This window comes from Callithrix jacchus, chromosome 3 (assembly GCF_049354715.1).
Source record: "Callithrix jacchus isolate 240 chromosome 3, calJac240_pri, whole genome shotgun sequence".
NCBI classification, from domain to species: Eukaryota; Metazoa; Chordata; class Mammalia; order Primates; family Cebidae; genus Callithrix; species Callithrix jacchus.
The window spans coordinates 32,535,664-32,555,705 of NC_133504.1; the positions used below are offsets into that span (position 1 = coordinate 32,535,664).

General features: G+C 37.7%; 1 protein-coding gene across 5 annotated transcripts; it reads right to left on the minus strand.

The window, feature by feature from the left end:
- Positions 1–2,159: 2,159 nt before the first annotated feature.
- Positions 2,160–9,946, minus strand: NPY5R (neuropeptide Y receptor Y5). 5 transcript variants are annotated; one of them, XM_017970171.4, is made up of 4 exons: positions 9,723–9,946; positions 7,959–7,998; positions 6,174–6,244; positions 2,160–3,797 (listed from the first exon to the last, which is right to left on the minus strand). In XM_017970171.4, the coding sequence occupies exon 4, from the start codon at positions 3,782–3,784 to the stop codon at positions 2,447–2,449; it is 1,338 nt and encodes a 445-aa protein (XP_017825660.3). In that variant the 5' UTR covers positions 3,785–3,797; positions 6,174–6,244; positions 7,959–7,998; positions 9,723–9,946; the 3' UTR covers positions 2,160–2,446. The 5 variants fall into 5 exon arrangements, with proteins under 5 accessions (XP_017825660.3, XP_035148639.2, XP_035148641.2 ...); XM_035292748.3 differs by having other exon boundaries at positions 9,681–9,818; XM_035292750.3 differs by lacking the exon at positions 6,174–6,244.
- Between the last annotated feature and the right edge of the window lie 10,096 nt (positions 9,947–20,042).

Below are 20,042 nucleotides of genomic sequence, written 5' to 3' on the forward strand. Positions count from 1 at the left end.
TAAAGCCATTAATCCCCATCTTAACGACTGTCTGCCAACCCATCCAAAGTTCTCAACTTTCAATTATTAAGAACATTCAGTTATTTCTATTTAGGAAAGATAAATTTCTTCCCTTGAGTTCAGTAGTTTAAGAGCCCCAAATTAGTTTATCCAGCTTAACTAAACTCATCTATCAACAGCCATAAAACCTGTGAAGTTTGACAGCTGTTGTACATTGGCTAATGTAAGTTTTTCTAACAGGATAAAACATCTCCCTATGCATTTATATTAGCCCTTATCAGTGAGATTTTTCTCCCTCCAGACACTAACCTCAAACCTTGAAATTAATTGTGCTAGTGAAAGTGCAAATGCCAATTGCTTTTAAACAAGAGGTCAGTCTTCAGAGTACTACCCTTCCCCTTCTTTTTTTTGTGCATGGTGAGACAGAGGGGGGAGGAAAAGTCTTAATCATAAAATCCTCCCTTCCAAAAGCAAATCTTGATTAATGTAGTTCTACTATGTCACAGTGAAGAGAAAGGGGATGATATTAGTGAGAGACATTCTTACTAGGCAGAAAAAAGTAGAATCTCTTAGAATAAAAAGGAAAAAATAGAAAAGCAAAAGTGAACAGAGGTTTTTCACCTTTTCCATCTGCTATAATATAAAAACTTGAAAAAAACACTCATATAGCACTAGAAAGATTAGAGGGAAGCTAAAAGCAGACAGCGCTTGTAACCAGATTTATATTTGAAAGTCTAAAAAAGGACTGAGAAGCAGGGTGCTATTGTGCCAACATGGAGTGGACACAGCAGAGTCGATATGGCAGCTTATCACATCTGAGCAGGGAGAAGGCCTGAGTAAGCCCAAGTTGCCTCAATTCTATGTGTGGGGTAGAGTTTCATAAGTTCCTGTGGAGTTCCACTCCACAGGACATAAAGTTCTCCAATAGTTTCCAGGTTTAGCAAGGCGCAATGTCATTGACTGCATAGCAAGACTCCACAGAGTAGACAGCCTTAGCTGAAACTCAAACAGGATATGGCTGACACTCAAGCAATGACAGTTTAAGTCAATGAGAGTATCAGTCCTGCCATGTCAGCAGGGGTTGGAGGTTCTGGAGCTGGATTCTCTGGCCTTCACCTTGTTGAGAACAGACCATACGTGGTACAGCAGAGCCTGATGTAACACAGAGACAAGTCAAGATTATCATGCCTCAACTGGAGTTCAGCAGGTACCAGCAGAGGATATTTTGTGGACCAGCACTATTTTCCCCATGGCAAGAAATCACATTAGCTTCCTGTGTGTGTGGACATCATCTAGGGAAGGAGGGCATAAACAATGCCCCCATAGGGATTTTGGATTTTTAGTTGATTAAATACTTACCAGCATGGCTTACTACTTGCAAACTTAAAGGTTTTTTGTTTGTTTTGTTTCATTGTTTCCCTTACTAAGAACAGGGAATGCTTAAATCTGTTATAGGAACTGAAGACGTCAATGTTACTATGCACATCTGAATCATATATGCAAACACTCCATTTTCTTTTCAAAGACTTAGTTCCTTAAAAAACTGGCTAAAATAAAGTTACAACAATTGAAAAGACTGACCTCAATTTAATAAGACAGCATATGAGACTACAGTATTGAAATAGTATAACATATATTAATCATTCTATATGTTTGCCAAAACCATAATTATCTGTATACATTTAAAATATTCTTTAAAATTATTTAATAGCTGGAAATATGGATACCATTTAGACTTCACATTTTAGAATAGAAAAGATATATATGAAAACAACTTTTATTGGTAGTGTTCAATGTTGTATAATGAGTCTGGAAAAGAATTAAAATTGTTTATTTGGTAAATCACTTGTGTATTACTAGGACAGTGAAGTGAAATTGACAATTTGACCAGTTCTCAACAGGCAATAGCATTTTCCTATAGGACTTCCAAAACTGTTGTTAATGTTTATATTCATAATTTGGGCATACATCTGTCATTTACTTATGATTTTCCAGGCATACTAACTTTTTTCTGTGCTCTCAAACTAAACATTAAGAAGCCTGTGGAGTAGAAATGAATATAGATAGCTGGTAGATATTCTTCAAGTTTGAAATAAAAAATTCCTCAAGAAACTTTTTTCCTATTATATTTTTGGACAAAAATACTGGTTAGATACAACTTTTAGTTTCAACAAAAAATAAATTTTATTTGTTTATAAGACAAGATGGAAGTGAAAGGTAATACAACTACTTTCTAAAATGAAATTATACATTGGATTGACACTGGCTGCATAATTGAATAAATTATCTTCCACATATTATGAACTGATATTCAAATCCAGAACTCTTTCACATAAATTAAATTCCATGTTAACAGAATTTATATTTATTATACATAAACAGTTATTATAAATATATTTTATATGACATCAACATTTGTTCTTTCCTTGATAAACAGTGAGAATTATTACAAATGTAGACAGTGTATAAGGGACATTAAATCAGCTTTAATCCCATTATTAAGAAATCCATATAGAATTGGATTAAGACAACAGGACATCATGCCCAACAAATGACAAATGCAATACACCAACTTGAAATGCCTATTTGAAATAAGATTGTCATTGAAATCAGTTACCACATGGAAAAGGTGTAGGGGCATCCAACTAACAGCGAATACTAATATCAGTATGGTCAGTCTGTAGAAAACACTTCGAGATCTCTTTTTTATTCTTGTAACAGAACGTTTTACTCTCAGTTCATTAACATCTGAATTATCTTCAGGTTTTATCTCAAAGCAAGTGGGGACCCTTGGTATGAACTTACTGGATGAAGAGAGCTGACTTCTTACAGAGCCAAAGTTTTCTGGAAGTATTCTGGAGTGGGTCTCTTGAGAAGGCCTTTCTGGAGCAGGTAACACACATGCTGTCTTCTTGCTATATCTTCTTCTGTGTTTTTTGATGAATGAATAACTCCATTTGTGGTTGCCAGAGAGTTTCACCTGAGGCCCATCCTTTTTGGATGGATGAAGAGTTAAGTTGATCATCTCATTTTCTTCAAGTCTGTTTTCTTTGTTGGACAGTCCACAGCTTATACTTCTACAGACACTGGTATGACTTACAGTAAGACAAACTAAGGGCAGAATATACTGAACTAGCAATAAAGAGATAGTAAAGGCAATTCTGTATGAATCAGATGGCCAGGACTCAACACATAAATACCTGCTGCTCAGCAACGCTGAACCAAATGTTTCCTGAAGTTCCACAAGACTGTGAAACACTGGAAGGGGAGAACAAATTGCAAAACCTAGTGTCCAGATGGTAGCTATCAGAAAGTAGCCATGGTTTGCTGTTAAATTATTAGATATAGGATGTTTTATCATATGATACCTGACAATGGCAATTGATATTAAAATTAAAGTTGAAACCAAAACTGACACACACTGAAGAAAAGGCATAATATGGCACATGACTGTGCCAAACATCCACTGATCTAGCAAGACCGAGGTCAGCGTGAAAGGTGAGCAAAACAGCACAACCAAGATATCAGAAAAGGCCAGATTTCCTATGAGGAAGTTTACCGTAGTCTTCTGATTACGCTTTTTCATGAGAGCCATTAAAATAAGTAGATTCCCCATAAAGCCAAGAAGACTTACAAATGTATAGAGCCCAATCAGAAAATACTGTAAGTCATCTACGCTGCTTTTATAGTCATCCCAAACTGGGAAATCCGAATTCCGAGTGGCAGCAGTATTATTCTCCGTGGCAAGTGTCTTGTTATAATACTCACTGAGCTCTAAATCCATATTATAGTCCTGCCTGGAATAAAAAGGCATTTGTTAGAAATCTAAAAAAAATTACATGACTCCTTTAAGTTAATCTATTCAGAGGGAAACTAAGTTTTACAATAAGCTCCCATGACCTTATTAATCTCCTAAGAAAGTTTATGAAATCTTTAACTGGTTCCAAGTGCAGTGCAAATATCAGCCAATAATGATTACAGTAAGTTTAATTTTATCAATACTTCTAAGATGTATTAACTTGTATTGAGGTAGATTGTATTTTTAAAATTTATGTAGTAAATAACGTAAGGAAAGAAAAAGGCAAATGTAGACAAGAACTTCAAGATTCATAATTTACACTTGCTCATTAATATTATTCTCCAAGTCAAGATACCTGGTGCATAGTTTAGTCCCATAATCTTACCTTTAAAATTCCTTTCGTTTCGATCTCAAGCTAGGCCAAACTTAAAAGTCACCTGTCCTGGTCAACTCAACTGCACATGACCTCCTCTTCAGAACTCCTGTTACATTCTATCTACAGTTGTCAAATGCTGCATATCGTAATCTGCTTTCACGGCATCGTAATGCCTACCAGTCTACCTTGCTGATTTACAAGCAATGGAAAAGCAGAAACTATCTCTTACTCACTTTGGTCTCCATCCCAATACATGGCATAGTAACTTTACCACTGCAGGTATTAAATAAATGTTTATGAGAGAATAAAAAATTCAAACAAAACTCTAGAAATAAATATCACCTAGTTCACACAATGTTCAAATTTAAACTGCTTGGGAATAGTATCACTGGCTCATGACCTAGATGCATATAGTAGGTACTCATTAAATGTGTTTATCAAGCTGTACTGTTTACTGTGTGAACACAATGCTGGATGATGAAATCTTTCTGTGACCAATCCTCAGTCTTTTGAGATATACTATCTCTGATTAGGACAACCACTGATGGACTAGTAGTGCTGTAAGTGTTTTTTTTTAAACAAATAAATTTCAACTGTTAATGAATTTTAAAATTGTGTATAGATTTTGGCTTACAAATGAATTAATGAATTTGTTGTTTAAGGAAAACATTATACCTTCAATGTAAATGTAGAAGTAATATTAATATAACTCCCCATAAGTTTTTTTGTTTCAAATAAAATTAATGTCATACCACAATGGCATTATGTATTTACCGCTACATCTTATATTTTTGATGGTACTGCCTGATGAAGCACTAAATTGCCTAAAACATACCAATAAAAGGCAAAAAAAAAAAAAAACCCTCCTCTCCTTTAAGGAAAATAAGGACTTTCATTTTTTAAAAACTTTTTTGTTTTTCTTAGAAACAGGGTCTCATTCTGTTGCCAAAACTGGAGTGCAGTAGTGCAATCACAGCTCATTGTAATCTTGAACACCTGGACTGAAGCAATCCTCTCATTTCTGCCTCCCAAGCAGCTGGGACTACAGGCACTTGCCACTACGAATGGCTAATCTTTCTATTTTTTGTAGAGATGGGGTCTTGCCATGTTGCCCAAGCTGGTCTCAACTCCTGGCCTCCAAAAGTGTTGGGATTATAGACATGAGCCACTGTGCTCTGCCACTTTCCTTTTTTTTTTTTTTTAACAGAAATTTCCTACAGAAAACACAAACCAGCAAGCAAATTAATTCCAATAAACATATTTTCATAGGGATTGTGATATATATGTATTTAGAAAAGCACTTTTGTTACCTATCAATGCATGTTTATCTACTTATTTCTGGATCCATAATTGAATAATTATACTAAAACTACAAAAAAACCTTATTTAAATTAATAGTAAAGACTGTTATCTTTAATTTATGAGGGACCTACAGGTTCTGGTTCAATAAATTTCTAAACAGCAAATACTATTGTGTACATACATTCATTACAAGTAAGTTTAACTTCAGTTCTTTACATAGTAAGTTTCAAACAAGATGACAGAATCATTGTTGTGCTATGAGAAAAGTTACAAGATTTTCACAACTTCTACAAGTGATTTTATGTTGATCAAGTTACTTTCTGGAATCTAACTACATCCTTTTGAAGGATAAGTTAATTCAAAGACTCAGGACTGTATTCATTCATTCTTAGACCCTAGCCAACAATATACGTTAATATTGCTTCAATGAAAAAGAATACCTAGTACAAAAGTGACTCACATGACCTACTGAATCATGTTATTCATCATATTCCCAGTCAATAGCCTTTCCCAACTACTGTGGATAGGTCAGCAGGCTTCTAATCAAAACAGCTTTGACTGGTGCTTTTGCCTAATTTCCTGAGTTCTGATGACCCCGTGGCTCAATTCAGCTTATTCATGATCTTGTGTATACTCATAATGTGTACAGGCTGTTTGTAATAGCAATCCTACTTAGCTGTTCTTCTCTTTACTTACTTTCTGGAGTCAATCCTTTTCTTTAACTTTGTGGCAGGTCAGTTGTTACTGATGACCTTTCCTTGTATTACCTAAGCAAGAATAAGAGAGAAATTGGACAGCCCCTTCTACAATGGCTTTGTGCTTTTTTGAAACATGTAACTGTGGATGATACTTATTTAGTGTAAAATTGCTGTCCAAAATTTTTTGAAGAAAGAGAAGATGCAGCACAATTTGTGGTAATAGAAACAATGTGGTTTTGAGTCTAAAATTCAGATTTTCTCCAATCCATGTGGTTAGAACGCTCTATTAGATTCTAATGGAGATAAAAGTCTCAATTATTTTTATTCTAGCAATGATGTTTAACAGAGCATATTACACACAGTGGATGCTAAGTAAATATTCGTTACCAATCATTTTAGAAAAGCAGTTTAGTTTCCCTGGCTTTAAAATAACAGAAATGAATCATCTTGGTAATGTGGGGAAATTCAGGATATACTATGACTAAGTATGACTATATATTTGTGTGTGCATATATATGTGTGTACATGAATGTTTACATATATATTTATAGGGAACCATTAAAATTATGGATGTTTTAAATGGCCCCAAAATGCGATGAGGAAGAGATACCTAAATAGACAATAAAGAGAGTTTAGCGCTTTAAATTTTTCATTTGGATATCTTCATTGATAAAGGCTATCACACAGGCAACATGAAACTAAAATTCCAAGATATATTTACAACATTTAAAAAATGTCAGTGAAAAAAGAAGTACATCAGATTCCACAACTGTGCAGTCTGTTATTAAAACTTTTATTTTAAATATATGCACATAAAATATTGAATGCATTAAATTATAAAACCACATATCCTTAGTAAGAAGGTGAAAGAAATGCCATCCTGAGTATTCATTGGACGCTGGAGAAAAAACTGAGGATGTTTCTTTCATTCCTTAAAATATTTGAGAATTTTAAGAAAGTGAATAATTTATATATAATTTTAAAGGATAGGCCCCTTTTATTAATGAATAGCTAAGAATGATTAGTTGTTCCTTCTTTTATTCTATCAAGAAGTGTTTATTAAACATATATTCTGGTAGGTGGTCTGCTCTGCTGTAAGCACAAAAATGACTAATACAAGTACTATGCAAAGAATATTCTATGATGGATTAATTCAAGTTCAAACTCTGAGTAACTGTAGATTGCTGAGATATAAAAGGCCCCAAATTGGATGATGAATTAATTAATAAATGAATGGCTTTGTCCTGACTGCCAGCAATATATTCTTTCACTATAGCATCGACACTTGTACTGTTGCTGAATATAATGAGTACTACTTGATGTAGCTACTGATAGATTAATTAGCAAATTTAAAAAATTGTCTCAGCATTCATACATTCATTCAACATTCATTTATTCATTTCATTTTTGTGTAACTGTAGTCAACTTTCTCCTACTCTCCCTCTAGTCCCACACCACACCATCTACCCCATAAACATACAAACACATAATACCTAATATACAGTGTGCACAAAATGAACATTAGGTGATTCTTTGATCCAATGAAGGGAGAATATCTTCTTACAATTAAATAATGAATATTGCAAATGCTGGCAGTTGGGTGGGGGGTGTGGACATGCAGGTTTTTTTTTTTTTTTTTTTAAGTGCCTCCTGGTAGCCAGGGGATAGTTTAAACATTAAGAAAAACTTGTCCAATCAGATTTAAGTCGAAAATCTAAGGTACAAGAATGCTCTTTAAATAAAACACAAACAAAAAAAGCACGATTTCTTGCCTTAAACTTACCCTTTCCCTTCCTTTTTCCTGAAAAATACAATGAGCAGACCTACAATGGAAACGCAAATACGTTTAATAACCCTCTACTTTTCAATGAGTGTTATTATAAGTGCTGTACATTTTTATGCAACATACTTTATCTATAATAAAAGTAATGATATATGTGAACCTTCTCAGATTGCTATAGAAATTATAAAATATAACCAGAGAAACAATATTTTAACATGGAATATTATTTGATAAGAGATCTGAAATCGATAGCATGAAACTTTTGTTATATCTAATTACTATTTTTACTTATTCTCTTTTATATTAGTTGTATCTCCTACCATGGAAATTTCCATGCTGAAACACAGAACTTTAGTCTCTGAGTAAAAAGTGTGAAAAATGAAAGTTCGTTATTAAACTATGACAACTGATATTCAATGTCTTCTTAAAGATTTATTGGCATTTTCTTATAAGTTGTTCACCTAAACAAATGAAACCTTCCGAATAGATTGCAAGTATTTTAAGAGTGTAGTAGATAGTTCTTAAGAATAATAGGAGAAACTGCAGGGAATTCAAAGGATATTAAAAGTCTGACTTGTACACTTAAATAAGGTTTCTTTGTTCGAGTAATTTCTTGCCTTTAGAAAATACACATCATTCTTCTCACAAAGGATGCCAATCACACAAAAGAACAAAATATATGTAATTATTTTTCTCCTGCAATGATAAAATATCAACTATTGTCTATTTTGCTGTGATCGTGGAACAGGAGCATGAGTCCATGTTCTTAAATATTCCCATGGTTTGTTCTTAAAGCCAGAATATGCCACAATTTGAATTGGAAAGATAAATACAGCTCTGCTCAGCTGACAAACACAGGCATGCACCACCCTCCCTTCCAAATTCTAACGGCAGAGTTTCTCTTCCCTTGAGAAATCTAAAATCTAAAATTGCATTCGGACTGCAAAATTCGGCTGAAAGAGCCTTAGGCTATTTTCCACGGCTGATGGTAAAATCGTTTTGGCTTTGGTCCAACACAAAGCCTCAGTTCCCTTAAAAGATTAATTAAAGGTCTGTGAACTTGGGAAAAAGAATTCCTGTTTCTGGAATTCGAGTTCTATGGATGTTTGTTATTGCTTGCCTTTGTCATATGAAGCCACCTTGCAAATAGAAGCGCAAACCTCGGAGCGCAGCTGCTTGCCGGGCTCGGGTCAGTGCTGGACCGCTCGCGTCAACTGGACTGCCTGAGTGGCGCCCCGCGGGCTGCGCCCCTGGCCTCGCCAGAGACCCTCTAGGGCTGAGCCCTGACCCAGTCACCTCTCGGGCTGCCGTTCCCAGCTCCGGACGCCTTCCTGGCTGCACCCAGGGCGCGTCCAGCCGGGGACAGCGCTCCGTCCATTCCCCGCCCCCTCCCCAGGTGGCTCCTCCGCGGATCCCCTACACTCTCCACCCGGGTTCGGCCCACGCCTGCTCCACCCGGGTGAGTTGGAGACTGGAGGAACCTGCTCGACATGAAGAATTCAGCCCAGTACCCTCTCCGCTGTCTCTTCACTCTTGACAATTGCCTGATCCGCCACCCTAATCCGCATTTTTCCAGCCGCGCTCCCTTCGCCTTCCTTACCCTGCCCTCTTGGGACCCCCAACAACGCCCCGGCACCAGAGACAGGGGTGCGGGCTCCCAGGGACCTGTGCGGACTCGCAGCGAGCGCTAGGACCCGCCAAGGCCCCTCGGTGCAGGCCTACCCGGCGCGGCAGGGGGTGACAGTGAGGGGCGGAAGCCTGTACCTCGGGGCGCCCCGACCGATGCAGGCCCTGGGCTCCCGGGAGCGCTGCCCTGCGCAGCTGCTCCTGCACCCCGCGGCGACGGCGGCGGCTGGAGCAGGACCTGGAGGCGGCGGTGGGAAGAGAAGGCGGTAGTTTAACGGCGTCTCTAGAACACGTGACTGTTCCGGGGACCCCCGAGACCCCGCTCCGGGGCGCCTGCTCAGCGCCAGGCTCTTCCAAAGCCTGGGGCCGGGGGCGGGGGCATCTCAGCCCTACGCCGCTGTTTGGAGGCTCAAGGGAAAAGCGACAGGGCCCGGGATGTCTCCCCTTCACCCTGGCCTTGGGTCCCAGGCCGACCAAGTTAACTTGATGGGCAAATCGATTTTGCGGGTCCAGCCCCCAGCCCTGTGTAGTGAACTCTGAGAAGTCTTGGACTGGTGTGAGAGTGGCCGTGCCTCTAAGTTAGGATTCCTGAGAGCAAGCATCGAGTCTCAGGTTTTATCTTTGGGAAAAAAAGAAAAACAGTACACAGCTCTTTCTTTGCACCTTTTTAAAAGTAAGGAAGCGTGGAGGTGGGGAGGTTGACATAATGTTCAGGAGTGGCAAGGGAGTCTGCAGGGATGCGGAATAGCAGGGAAGTGCCCCCACTCCCAGGAGTGGCAGCTGTGGGTGTGGGCAAGCGGTGGGAGCAGGGGAGTGAGGCTAAAATGAAATCAACGCTTCTCAAGACTATATTCAATAGCAAAGACAAGACGAAGGGCTAAAAACGAGTTGTCATAGGTTAAAAAAAAAAAGAGAGAGAGAGACGGGAAAAAAGCCCACACAAAAAAAGAAGAAGAAAAAAACCTGTCCTCCTGTTCCTTCTCAACATGATTTTCAGCCCTAATGTTTCCAAATCTGTATTGCGCAGGTTTGCTTTATTTTTAGCTAATCATTAGTTGGCAGGTACATTAGGCTTGGGTGTGTATGTGCATGTATGTGTGTGTGCGTGTGTGTGTGTGTGTGTGTGTGTGTGTGTGTGTGTGAGAGAGAGAGAGAGAGAGAGATAGAGAGAAAGGGAAGAAAGGAGAGAGAGATTGGGGAGAGGTCCGTGTGTCTTTGGACACAGCTGTACCATGAGAAAGGGTGTAGTTATTGTCCACTTTAACACTGAGAACTCTTATGTAACAGACAGCATCTCCTGCTGAGTAGAGTCCTGTGGGACTAGCTCTCTATAAACCGAACAGAACTCTACCCCTTGGGAGCAATGCGACTTGTAATTCTAACAGCCATTACTGTTACACCAGAGGTCAAAGAAAATTTCTTGTGCGCCCTTTCTGCTGAATTTTACCATTCAGTACTCGGGGGATCTGTATAGACTGCCATTTCATCAGTCGAAGAGTCATCCAAGAGCTTCTAAAGAACTCAAGTAAACATCATTGCTGTTATATTCTTGTATGTGTTATTTCTGAAATACTAGTATATTCTCCCCAAAAGCTTGACAGAATAGGCAGTCTGCACAGGTGACTGGGATTCTGCAGTAGGGAGCAGAGGATGAAAGTGTCAAGAAGGGATGACCTTGAGAAAACAAGGCTTGTTTTAGACTTTCTTAACTCTACCGTCTCTACAGTTAATGCAATACACATGGCCACATAAATTTCTATCCTTCCATCTCTTGCAGTCATAACACGTACACTTCAAATACACATTGTCAGCCGGGCACAGTGGCTCACGCCTGTAATCCCAGCACTTTGGGAGGCCAAGGCAGGTAGATCACCTGAGATAGGAAGTTCGAGACTAGCCTGACCAACATGGTGAGACCCCATCTCTACTAAAAATACAAAAATTAGCCCGGCTAGTGGCAGGCGCCTGTAATCCCAGCTACTTGGGAGGCTGAGGCAGGAGAATCACTTGAACGCCAAAGGTGGAGGTTGCAGTGAGCTGAGATCGCCCATTGCACTCCAGCCTGGGCCACAAAGTGAGACTACATCTTTAAAAAAAGTAAAAATACACATTGTCTTTAAAACAACCTCCAAGTGAACCCCATTGTGACTGTCTTTCAAAACACTAGTCTATGCCACAGGCTTTTGCATATTAAAAGTATAGAACAAATCTTATTTTTTTTCTTTTCCACAAACTTGTTTTCTATTTTGATGATATGAACCTTTAAGTTGAAGTCACTGTCATTAGCGTATTGAAAATAAAAGGCGTGTACCATTGATACAAAGATTCTAATTAACTTGACCATATTCCCTTCCCACTGAACCCACAAACAAGTAAGTCTCAAAAGTGGGAGTCGGCATTTCTTCTTTAAATACAAGTGACACTACACAGTATTAAGGACACATGTAACTGACAAGTTATTAAAAATTTTTTGTTTTGAGAAAGTTATCAGTGTACACATTTAAGCAATATGCTACATTAAGAGGAAGATATGAAGATAAGTGTGCTTCTACCTTGAAATTTACCAGGAAGAATTCAAGACTGATCATCATTACTCTTTGTAGAACATAATAATTTTATTTTTATTGTATGGAGTAACATTTAAGCAGAGGGGAATACCGGAACACAAATAGTAATGTCCACCTCTGTTTTATGTATTTTTCCTACTCACTGTTTATAAAATGCTCATTTGGGAAATTAAGTTGGATTTTATGCATGTTACAAAATTGAATTGGTTATCTCCCTGTTATTACGGTTCATTATCAGTTACGAAAGGTAAAAGTTAAAGGTCACTTGGGACTCCTAAGACTAATTATTGAACAATAAAACAGTCATCCAACAATTCCTGGGGTAAGACTTTGTTAAGAAACATGACTGTGGTTTTGTCAAAGCTACTGTTAACATTTTAATAAACAGCTACCATTTGTGGAGAGCAAGTTCTAAAGCGCTTTGGTATCATCTCAAATGATATTTGATTTTGATGTATTAGTTATAGAGGTAGTAGGGGTAAATAAACTGGAGAAAAAAGTATTATTTTACTTTATGCATTTATTTCTCTGAGAACGTTGTTGTATTCCTTAAGGGTAAATGTTTCTTCATTCACCTTTTCTATAATGGTAAATTTAAGTCCTTAATACATAAAAGATGTGTTATCAAAAATATTTTTTGATGCTCTATGCTGCATTGATTTCTTTGGAATAGTAATAATTTGTCATGCAAATAAATATTTAGGATTTAAAATGAGGAGCTAACTTATTGTGAAATATATGATTCTTTTTTTTTTTTTTCAGAGAACAAAAGCTATTGTAAAAAAGGTTAGCCCAAAGTATTGTGTACATAGAGTCAATTTCCCAGACAACTCAATGATACTTGTGAGGACCTATGGAGGCACCATTAACATTTTATTGACTTCTGATAAACACTATGCTCCTTAAGCAACACTTAATGTATCCTTTTGATGATCTAATGATTTAACCATAAAGCACTGTCTGATTTGCAGAAAGAATACACAATTCTTTTTAATAGTAAATATCCATGTTAAAAATACACACAGACGTAGATGTGATACAGATGTATTTTATACGTTCATACATTACACACATATTTTTATAATAGACATTTATCAGAACACCTGAGTTGTAGCCAGGCTTAATCTCAAATTAATGGTGTGGCTTTAGACAAAGCACTTGATTTTTCAGTCTTCACTTTCTTTGTCTGGAAAATGAAATATTTTGAATCATAGATCTGGAGTCCCTTTGAGACCCGACTACGTATGGCTTTATGCCATTAATGAGCATGCATTACAGACATATGTGTAGAAAAATCATCTTTTTACATCTCCAGAAAAATCTGATAACCATAGACATTGTTTATTTTCCCTCTATATTAAAATTTACAAAGAAAATACTGTTGCTAAAGTTTTCCATTATTACTGGCACATCCTTTTCCCTGCAGCTAGTAATAACTATATTTCATTTACTCGTTTCAAAAAGTTATGTCTGCTTACATATCAATACTTCATTCTTTACTTATATTATTTTTAAGTTTTGTAGCACAAATATATGTACAAGAAGACAGCATGGATTCCTTTGACAATATAACATTTTATTATGTAAATCCACATATAGGCCATATAATTATTTCCTTCTGTAGTTCAAAACTCCTCTGAGAAAAGTATCCTCTAATACTTTTAAAAAGTGCCCATTTCCTATCTATTTTTTGTAGTTAATATTTTAAATCTAGTTATAAGTCTAAATATAGCTTTACTATATTTATGTGCAAATGAAAGGGAAACAGTTTATTTATTTATTTTTGGTATGTTGTTTTGTTTTAGTCTTTAAAAAGAATGTCTACAGAACTGTTCAAAGCATAAGCCCAGGATCAAAAGTTGAATGATATGCTCCTCAAAAATGTTTGTTACCATATTCTTAGTTTTATTATTCTCACAGGTAACTCAGCTATTAAAATATGTTATTGAACAGGTAGAAAAAATATGAGACCTTTCCTCAAGTAGACATTACAAGCATTTTCAAAGGAAATAGGGTCCATATTCAAGTTTATACCTAATAGAGGATGTAGAGCTAACACATAAGGATATCCGAAAATATGAGGCATATTATCAGAAGGAGAGTATTAGTAAGCAAACGATGCATAAAATGTATATGCATAAAGTAGCAATCATCCATCATAGCTGCAAATGCTGAAGACACTTTTTTAATGTTTGAGATGAACAAATGGGCTTGATTTGTGATATTCAAAATTTTTGTAGTCCTACCCTATTCCTAGTTTTTCAATCTTTCAACAAAACTTGTTTAGTATCTTATGATGTGTCAAATACCCTTCCAAGCTCCTAAGTTTAAGAGATGAAAAAAAAATAGTCACTACCAGTAAGTGATCAGAGTATAGTTGTAGATATGTGCAACTACATAATTAACAGCAATACAATGTGGTAAGTCTGCAGTTGAAATAAACTCTAGGTTTATTTATTCATATTCCTAGGTAATTCATTCCTAAAAATAAACTGGGGATATAACAGAGGGTTTTATAGCTGAGAAGACACTTGAACTGAAATGTGAAGGGTTGGTAAGAGTTAAACAGGCAGATGGAAAGGGGATGGAGAGGCAAGAAGTCTTGTAATAGCATGAAGGTGAGAGAGTGTGTGGCATTCAGAATCATGCAAATGGTTCCATATAACTGCAGCGTATGGGGTAAGGGATCATACTGAAAATGTCGATTAAAAAGGATGTCTTTGGACCTTCAATTGAGACATCTGGATGGAAAGCAGCTAAAAGACTTAAGGGGGAGAGTTGATATAACTGGATGACTGTGAAAAAAGCTGTTGGATTTACACCATTTAGCAGAGAAATAAGTAGAGCCTGATGGAGATGAAAGAACACACGTGAGAGATATGTAGGAGATAAAATCACTGGTAGTCTGAGACTAGTTGGATTTGTGAGTGAGAGTGAGAAAGAGACGGGAATACTTGGAACGATTCTTAGGTTCTGGGTTGAGAGAGAAGAATGACACTGCTGGTCAGATCCATGAGCAGAGAAACACAAAAGAAACGTACTGTCGAGGAAACCTGAGAGGGATCTGTACTTTTGGTAAAGAATGAGGGTTATGCACATGCGAGGATGTCATTGAAGGCAGAGGTATGTTTGTATGTTATGTTAAGAGTGGAAAAAAAGGAGATTAAGATTGGGATCTCTGGTAAATTCTGGTAATTTGGGGGTTGATCAAGGAAGAAACAGGACAACTAACAACACAAGTTTATTTGGGTAGCACTTGCAGAAGATTGCAAGAGAACTTCGGTGGGGCTACCGCCCAGAAGGGGCAGAAGGGAAAAGCAGAGAGGAGACTTACACATCTGGGAGATGTCACTCAGCAATAAGCTGGGGAGCCTCTGTGTCAGAGTGTGCTGAAGGGAGCTGTGGTTTGGTGTCTTTCACAGCTACAAGATTTGTCTTATTTATGGTTAGCGGACATTGGGTGGAGTTCCATGGGGCATGTAAAGAAGGTGGGCTCTAAATGGGCTAAAATTAATTTATTTTTGACTATATTTAGAGCAATTAAATGTGTGAGATTTTGAGGTGGTGCTGGCAGGCTTTGGGCTAAGGGCCTTAGCCGGCTGTGGAGAAGCAAACAGTATGGGGACCATTTTAGGCTATCACACAGGGATTGTCTCTGGCCTGTTTACATAACAGAATCCTGGGGAGAAAAACACCTAAGAAGTAGATAGAAATAGTAGATCTTGGGAGAGATGACTGAGCAGCAGCTAATGAAGAAAAGCCTGAAGTGTGGAGTTAGTGAAGTCAAAGGAAAAAAAGATTCCAGAAACAGTGGGTGCTCAGCTGAGTCCATTACTACATCAAGAATAAATACAAGAAAGTCTGAATCGTGTTCATTGGCTTTGGTCATTAGCGTCCTGGGCAGAAGCAATTTCAGGTGGGTCATATTTGAGGAAAAAAATGAGGTGACAGTAAGTGTACCTTATTCTTCTCAAAGAAGCTGGCCAGGAAACAGAAGCAGCCAGGGAAGATGTGACTCCGGTAAGAGAGTTACTATGAGAAAGAGATGAGCAATTTTGTTTTGGTCTTTATTTTAGTCCTAAGCTAAGAAAAGTAAATTTTTGAATAAAAAGGTATTGTAGTTATTTTATTGTTTCACAAACGTTCCTCAGACTTAGTGGAATGCAACTCGTAGATTTTATGCTCATGGACCTCGGAAGAGCGCATTGGGATGGCTTGTCTGTCACATGGTGCTTGGGGTCTCAGCTGGGAAACCTCAGTGGGATGGGTTGAGTCGAAGCCTGAGGTTAAAAGAGCTGGGTTGGAGGATCTACTGCCAAAAGGAGGGACTTGAAAGTTAGGGGGCAAATACAGTATGGCCTTTAAAACTATCTCAAAAATAAGGAGTCCATTGAGACTGAGGGTATGAGGTGGGAGGCTTGGAGAAGGGTGGATTTTCAAAATAGCTTCTAAGAGGAGAGAGATTGGTAATCACCTAAACCAAGGCATTTCTGGGTAATACTTAAGGCTCAATGAAGGTTTGAATTTGTGGTTGCAATAATCTGCACAGTTGAGTTTTTACCCACATGCTATGCTAGTGGAGAGTGGCAGCTAAACAATCTTGTAAGATCAAATGGGTCCTATTATACCATTGACCATCCTTATTACTCTTTCTAGTTGTATTTGTCCCTGGGGAAAGGAAGCAATAGCTAGACCTTAAACAAAGGAATGAAAGGAGGATACTTACTTTAGCAAAATGATGCCCCAAAATATTTCATGCCACTTTTGCATGCACCTGCTTGTGCTATTATTTAGGTGCACAAAAAAAAAAAAACTTTCTCCTTTTTATTTGTTTATTTATTTAGAGATGGAGTATCACTCTGTCACCCAGGCTGGAATTCAGTGGTGCAATCTCCGCTCACTGCAGCCTCCGCCTCCTGGGTTCCAGTGATCTCCTGCCTCAGCCTCCCAAGTAGCTGGAATTACAGGCACCTGCCACCACATCCAGCTAATTTTTATAGTTTTAGTAGAGATGGGGTTTCACCATGTTGGCCAGGCTGGTCTCAAACTCCTGACCTTAGGTAATCTGGCCACCTCTGCCTTCCAAAATGCTGGGATTGCAAACATAAGCCACCACACCCCACCTTTCTCCTTTCTCCTTTCTCTGGAAAAAATTACACCTTCATAGCTTTACTTCATAGGCCAGGTCTGATCCATTTATATTGGCTATCTGAAGCATTGTGCTGTAAAAAAGTCTAATACCAAGCTTGAGATTTTGGGGAGTAGGAGTCAGGGGCAAGATGAACAATTAGCGATGTTTGTCACAGATAATGAGAGCTGTGGTGGTGGTATTCTTACTTGTGCTTTTTACCAGCTATTCCTACCTTGCACTTTGGGGGCCGAGGCAGGTGGATCACAAGGTCAAGAGATCGAGACCATCCTGGTCAACATGTGAAACCCCGTCTCTACTAAAAATACAAAAATTAGCTGGGCCCGGTGGCGCGCACCTGTAATCCCAGCTACTCAGAAGGCAGGAGAATTGCTTGAACCTGCCAGAAGGCAGAGGTTGTGCTGAGCCAAGATTGTGCCACGGCACTCCAGCCTGGATAACAAGAGCAAAATTCCATCTCAAAAAAAAAAAAAAAGAAGATTTGAAGGGTATAGTAATAATAAGTATTAAAAACAATATTAACTGTGGCAAAGCTCCTTTCATTATATCATGTAGTAAAAACATCATGCTATGGTTTTATAATGTAACATTACACATTTTTTTGAATGCCTAAAGGGTATCTGACAGTATGAGGCATGCAGAAAAATATTTGACTGTTTACTAAATTTTAAGATCCTACTTGTCTAGAGCCTTAGTGTGACAGAGTTTTAAAAAATGCCCCGAAATATGTAGCCCATGTGACAAAATGAGAACTTTACTGAAAGGCACGTGCATTTCAAATTGAGATCAAGAGAAAATCCACAAATAGTATTGCACGTTTTCTACACAAGGGAGATCATCGAATTGTCTGTGAACTTCTATACTAACATTTTTAATGAAATTTATCCTTACTTTTTTCTGCTAGTTAATGCTCTTCAAAAGTCAGATGAATAAAATGATTGTACTGACTATTTGATTGTGCGGATCAAGTCAAAACTCTTTACCTACTATCCTTCCCTGGCTTTAAGAGGTAGGCTGAAAAAGCATTTTCGTACTTTAATATTCACTTGCAATTGATGGAAAGCCATTGCTTTACTGAAAGTTTTGTTTGTTTGTTTGTTTGTTTTGGTGGTGCATAAAATAACATTGTACCTTAAGTTCTTGGGCATCAAAGATCCAAAGAAATTCGGCAAGTGAGTCACAGTAAGAAGGAAAATCTTGACACATAATCAATTCATAGAATATGAACTGATTCACTAACATGCCTCATCACAGTTCTATCCGCATGGAATCACCCCCTTATCAATGTCATCTGCATTTTAGTTTTCACGTGTAGTGTTAATGCCTATTAAGATTCTTCTGAATGACAATTCATGATAATTTACCTGTATCAAGGCCTGGTAGCATTTCAGAAACTTTAACCCTTGTAGCAGAAATTCCTCAGAAGACCAGTAAAGTAATTAGTATGTTTCAATTTCAATAGCAAGCATACTGTCATACTTTTATTTAAATAGCTATTGAATCATGGAATTTAAAGGCTAAGCCAGGCCATAAAATTGTTCCATTGTTTAGAATATAAAATTTAGATTTACAGAGATTTAATGAGTAGATCTATTCCTCGGTTTAAACAACAGAGCAAAACTCTTATCCAAGAGAATGTGAGAATAGGTCATTAATATAATTCTCCTTGGTATATAGGTCAGGCTTTTATGAAACTACAGAAGGAAATATACAGAATTAAAGAAAAAAATCCCTAGCAAAGATGAAGTTTTATCTAATTTGAATCCCAAATAGGAAAGTATGCAGCTGATTATTCACTTAAGAGTAGAAAAATAAATGATCTTAAAATTGGAATGAGAAACTTTTTAATATATATATTTGAAGAAATTCAAACTACTTTGCATATTTCAAATCTTCCGTAAGATCACATTATTGGAGGATGTTATGTTGTGTTTGGTTATTGGACTATGCCTAATTTCTCAATTATAGAATTTCTCAAAATTATATAATTTTGGTATTGAGCCTTTTCTTTCCTTCCTCCCTTCCTCCCTCCCTCCCTTCATCCCTCCCTCCCTCCTTTCTTTCTTTTTGACAGAGTCTTGCTCTGTCACCCAGGCTGCAGTGCAATGGCTCGATCTGGGCTCACTGCAACCTCCACCTCCCAGGTTCCAGTGACTTTCCTGCCTCAGTCTCCTGAGTAGCTAGGATTACAGGTGCACACTACCACACCTGGCTAAGTTTTGCATTTTTAGTAGAGATGGGGTTTCACCATGTTGGCCAGGCTGGTCTTGAACTCCTGACCTCATGATCTACCTGAGCCACTGCCCCCAGCCACTGTTAAGCATTTCAGAACTTCTGTTTGTAGCATAAATTTGTCATAGAAAAGAGTCTTTGAGAGCAATGTTCTTTCAAAGATTGGTATTTGACATTAATCACTCAAGAATGCAGTTTCAAAGATTTGCCTTAGGGAGAACGCTTCATAAAAATTGAGTTAATAAAATGGTAAAATACAATGGCCGTAACAGCTTAGACCTCTTGCAAACACGCCTTCATTAGCCTTCGTGGGAAGTAGGGAAAGCATAGTACCTGAGTCCAAATTATATTCTCAAGTCCAAAATATTTGCTGACATAACACGTTTCTACATAAAAATATATTCTTAGTAGAGAATTAGATTACTTCATTTGTAATTCTTACAGCAGCCTAAAGATAGCCAATTTGATGATCAAAACCATGGGGAAAACTTCCTAAGAATAGAATGTGAC

Excerpts from the sequence above, each read along its gene's own strand:
- NPY5R (XM_035292750.3), bottom strand. The coding sequence starts at position 3,784 with ATGGATTTAGAGCTCAGTGAGTATTATAACAAGACACTTGCCACGGAG.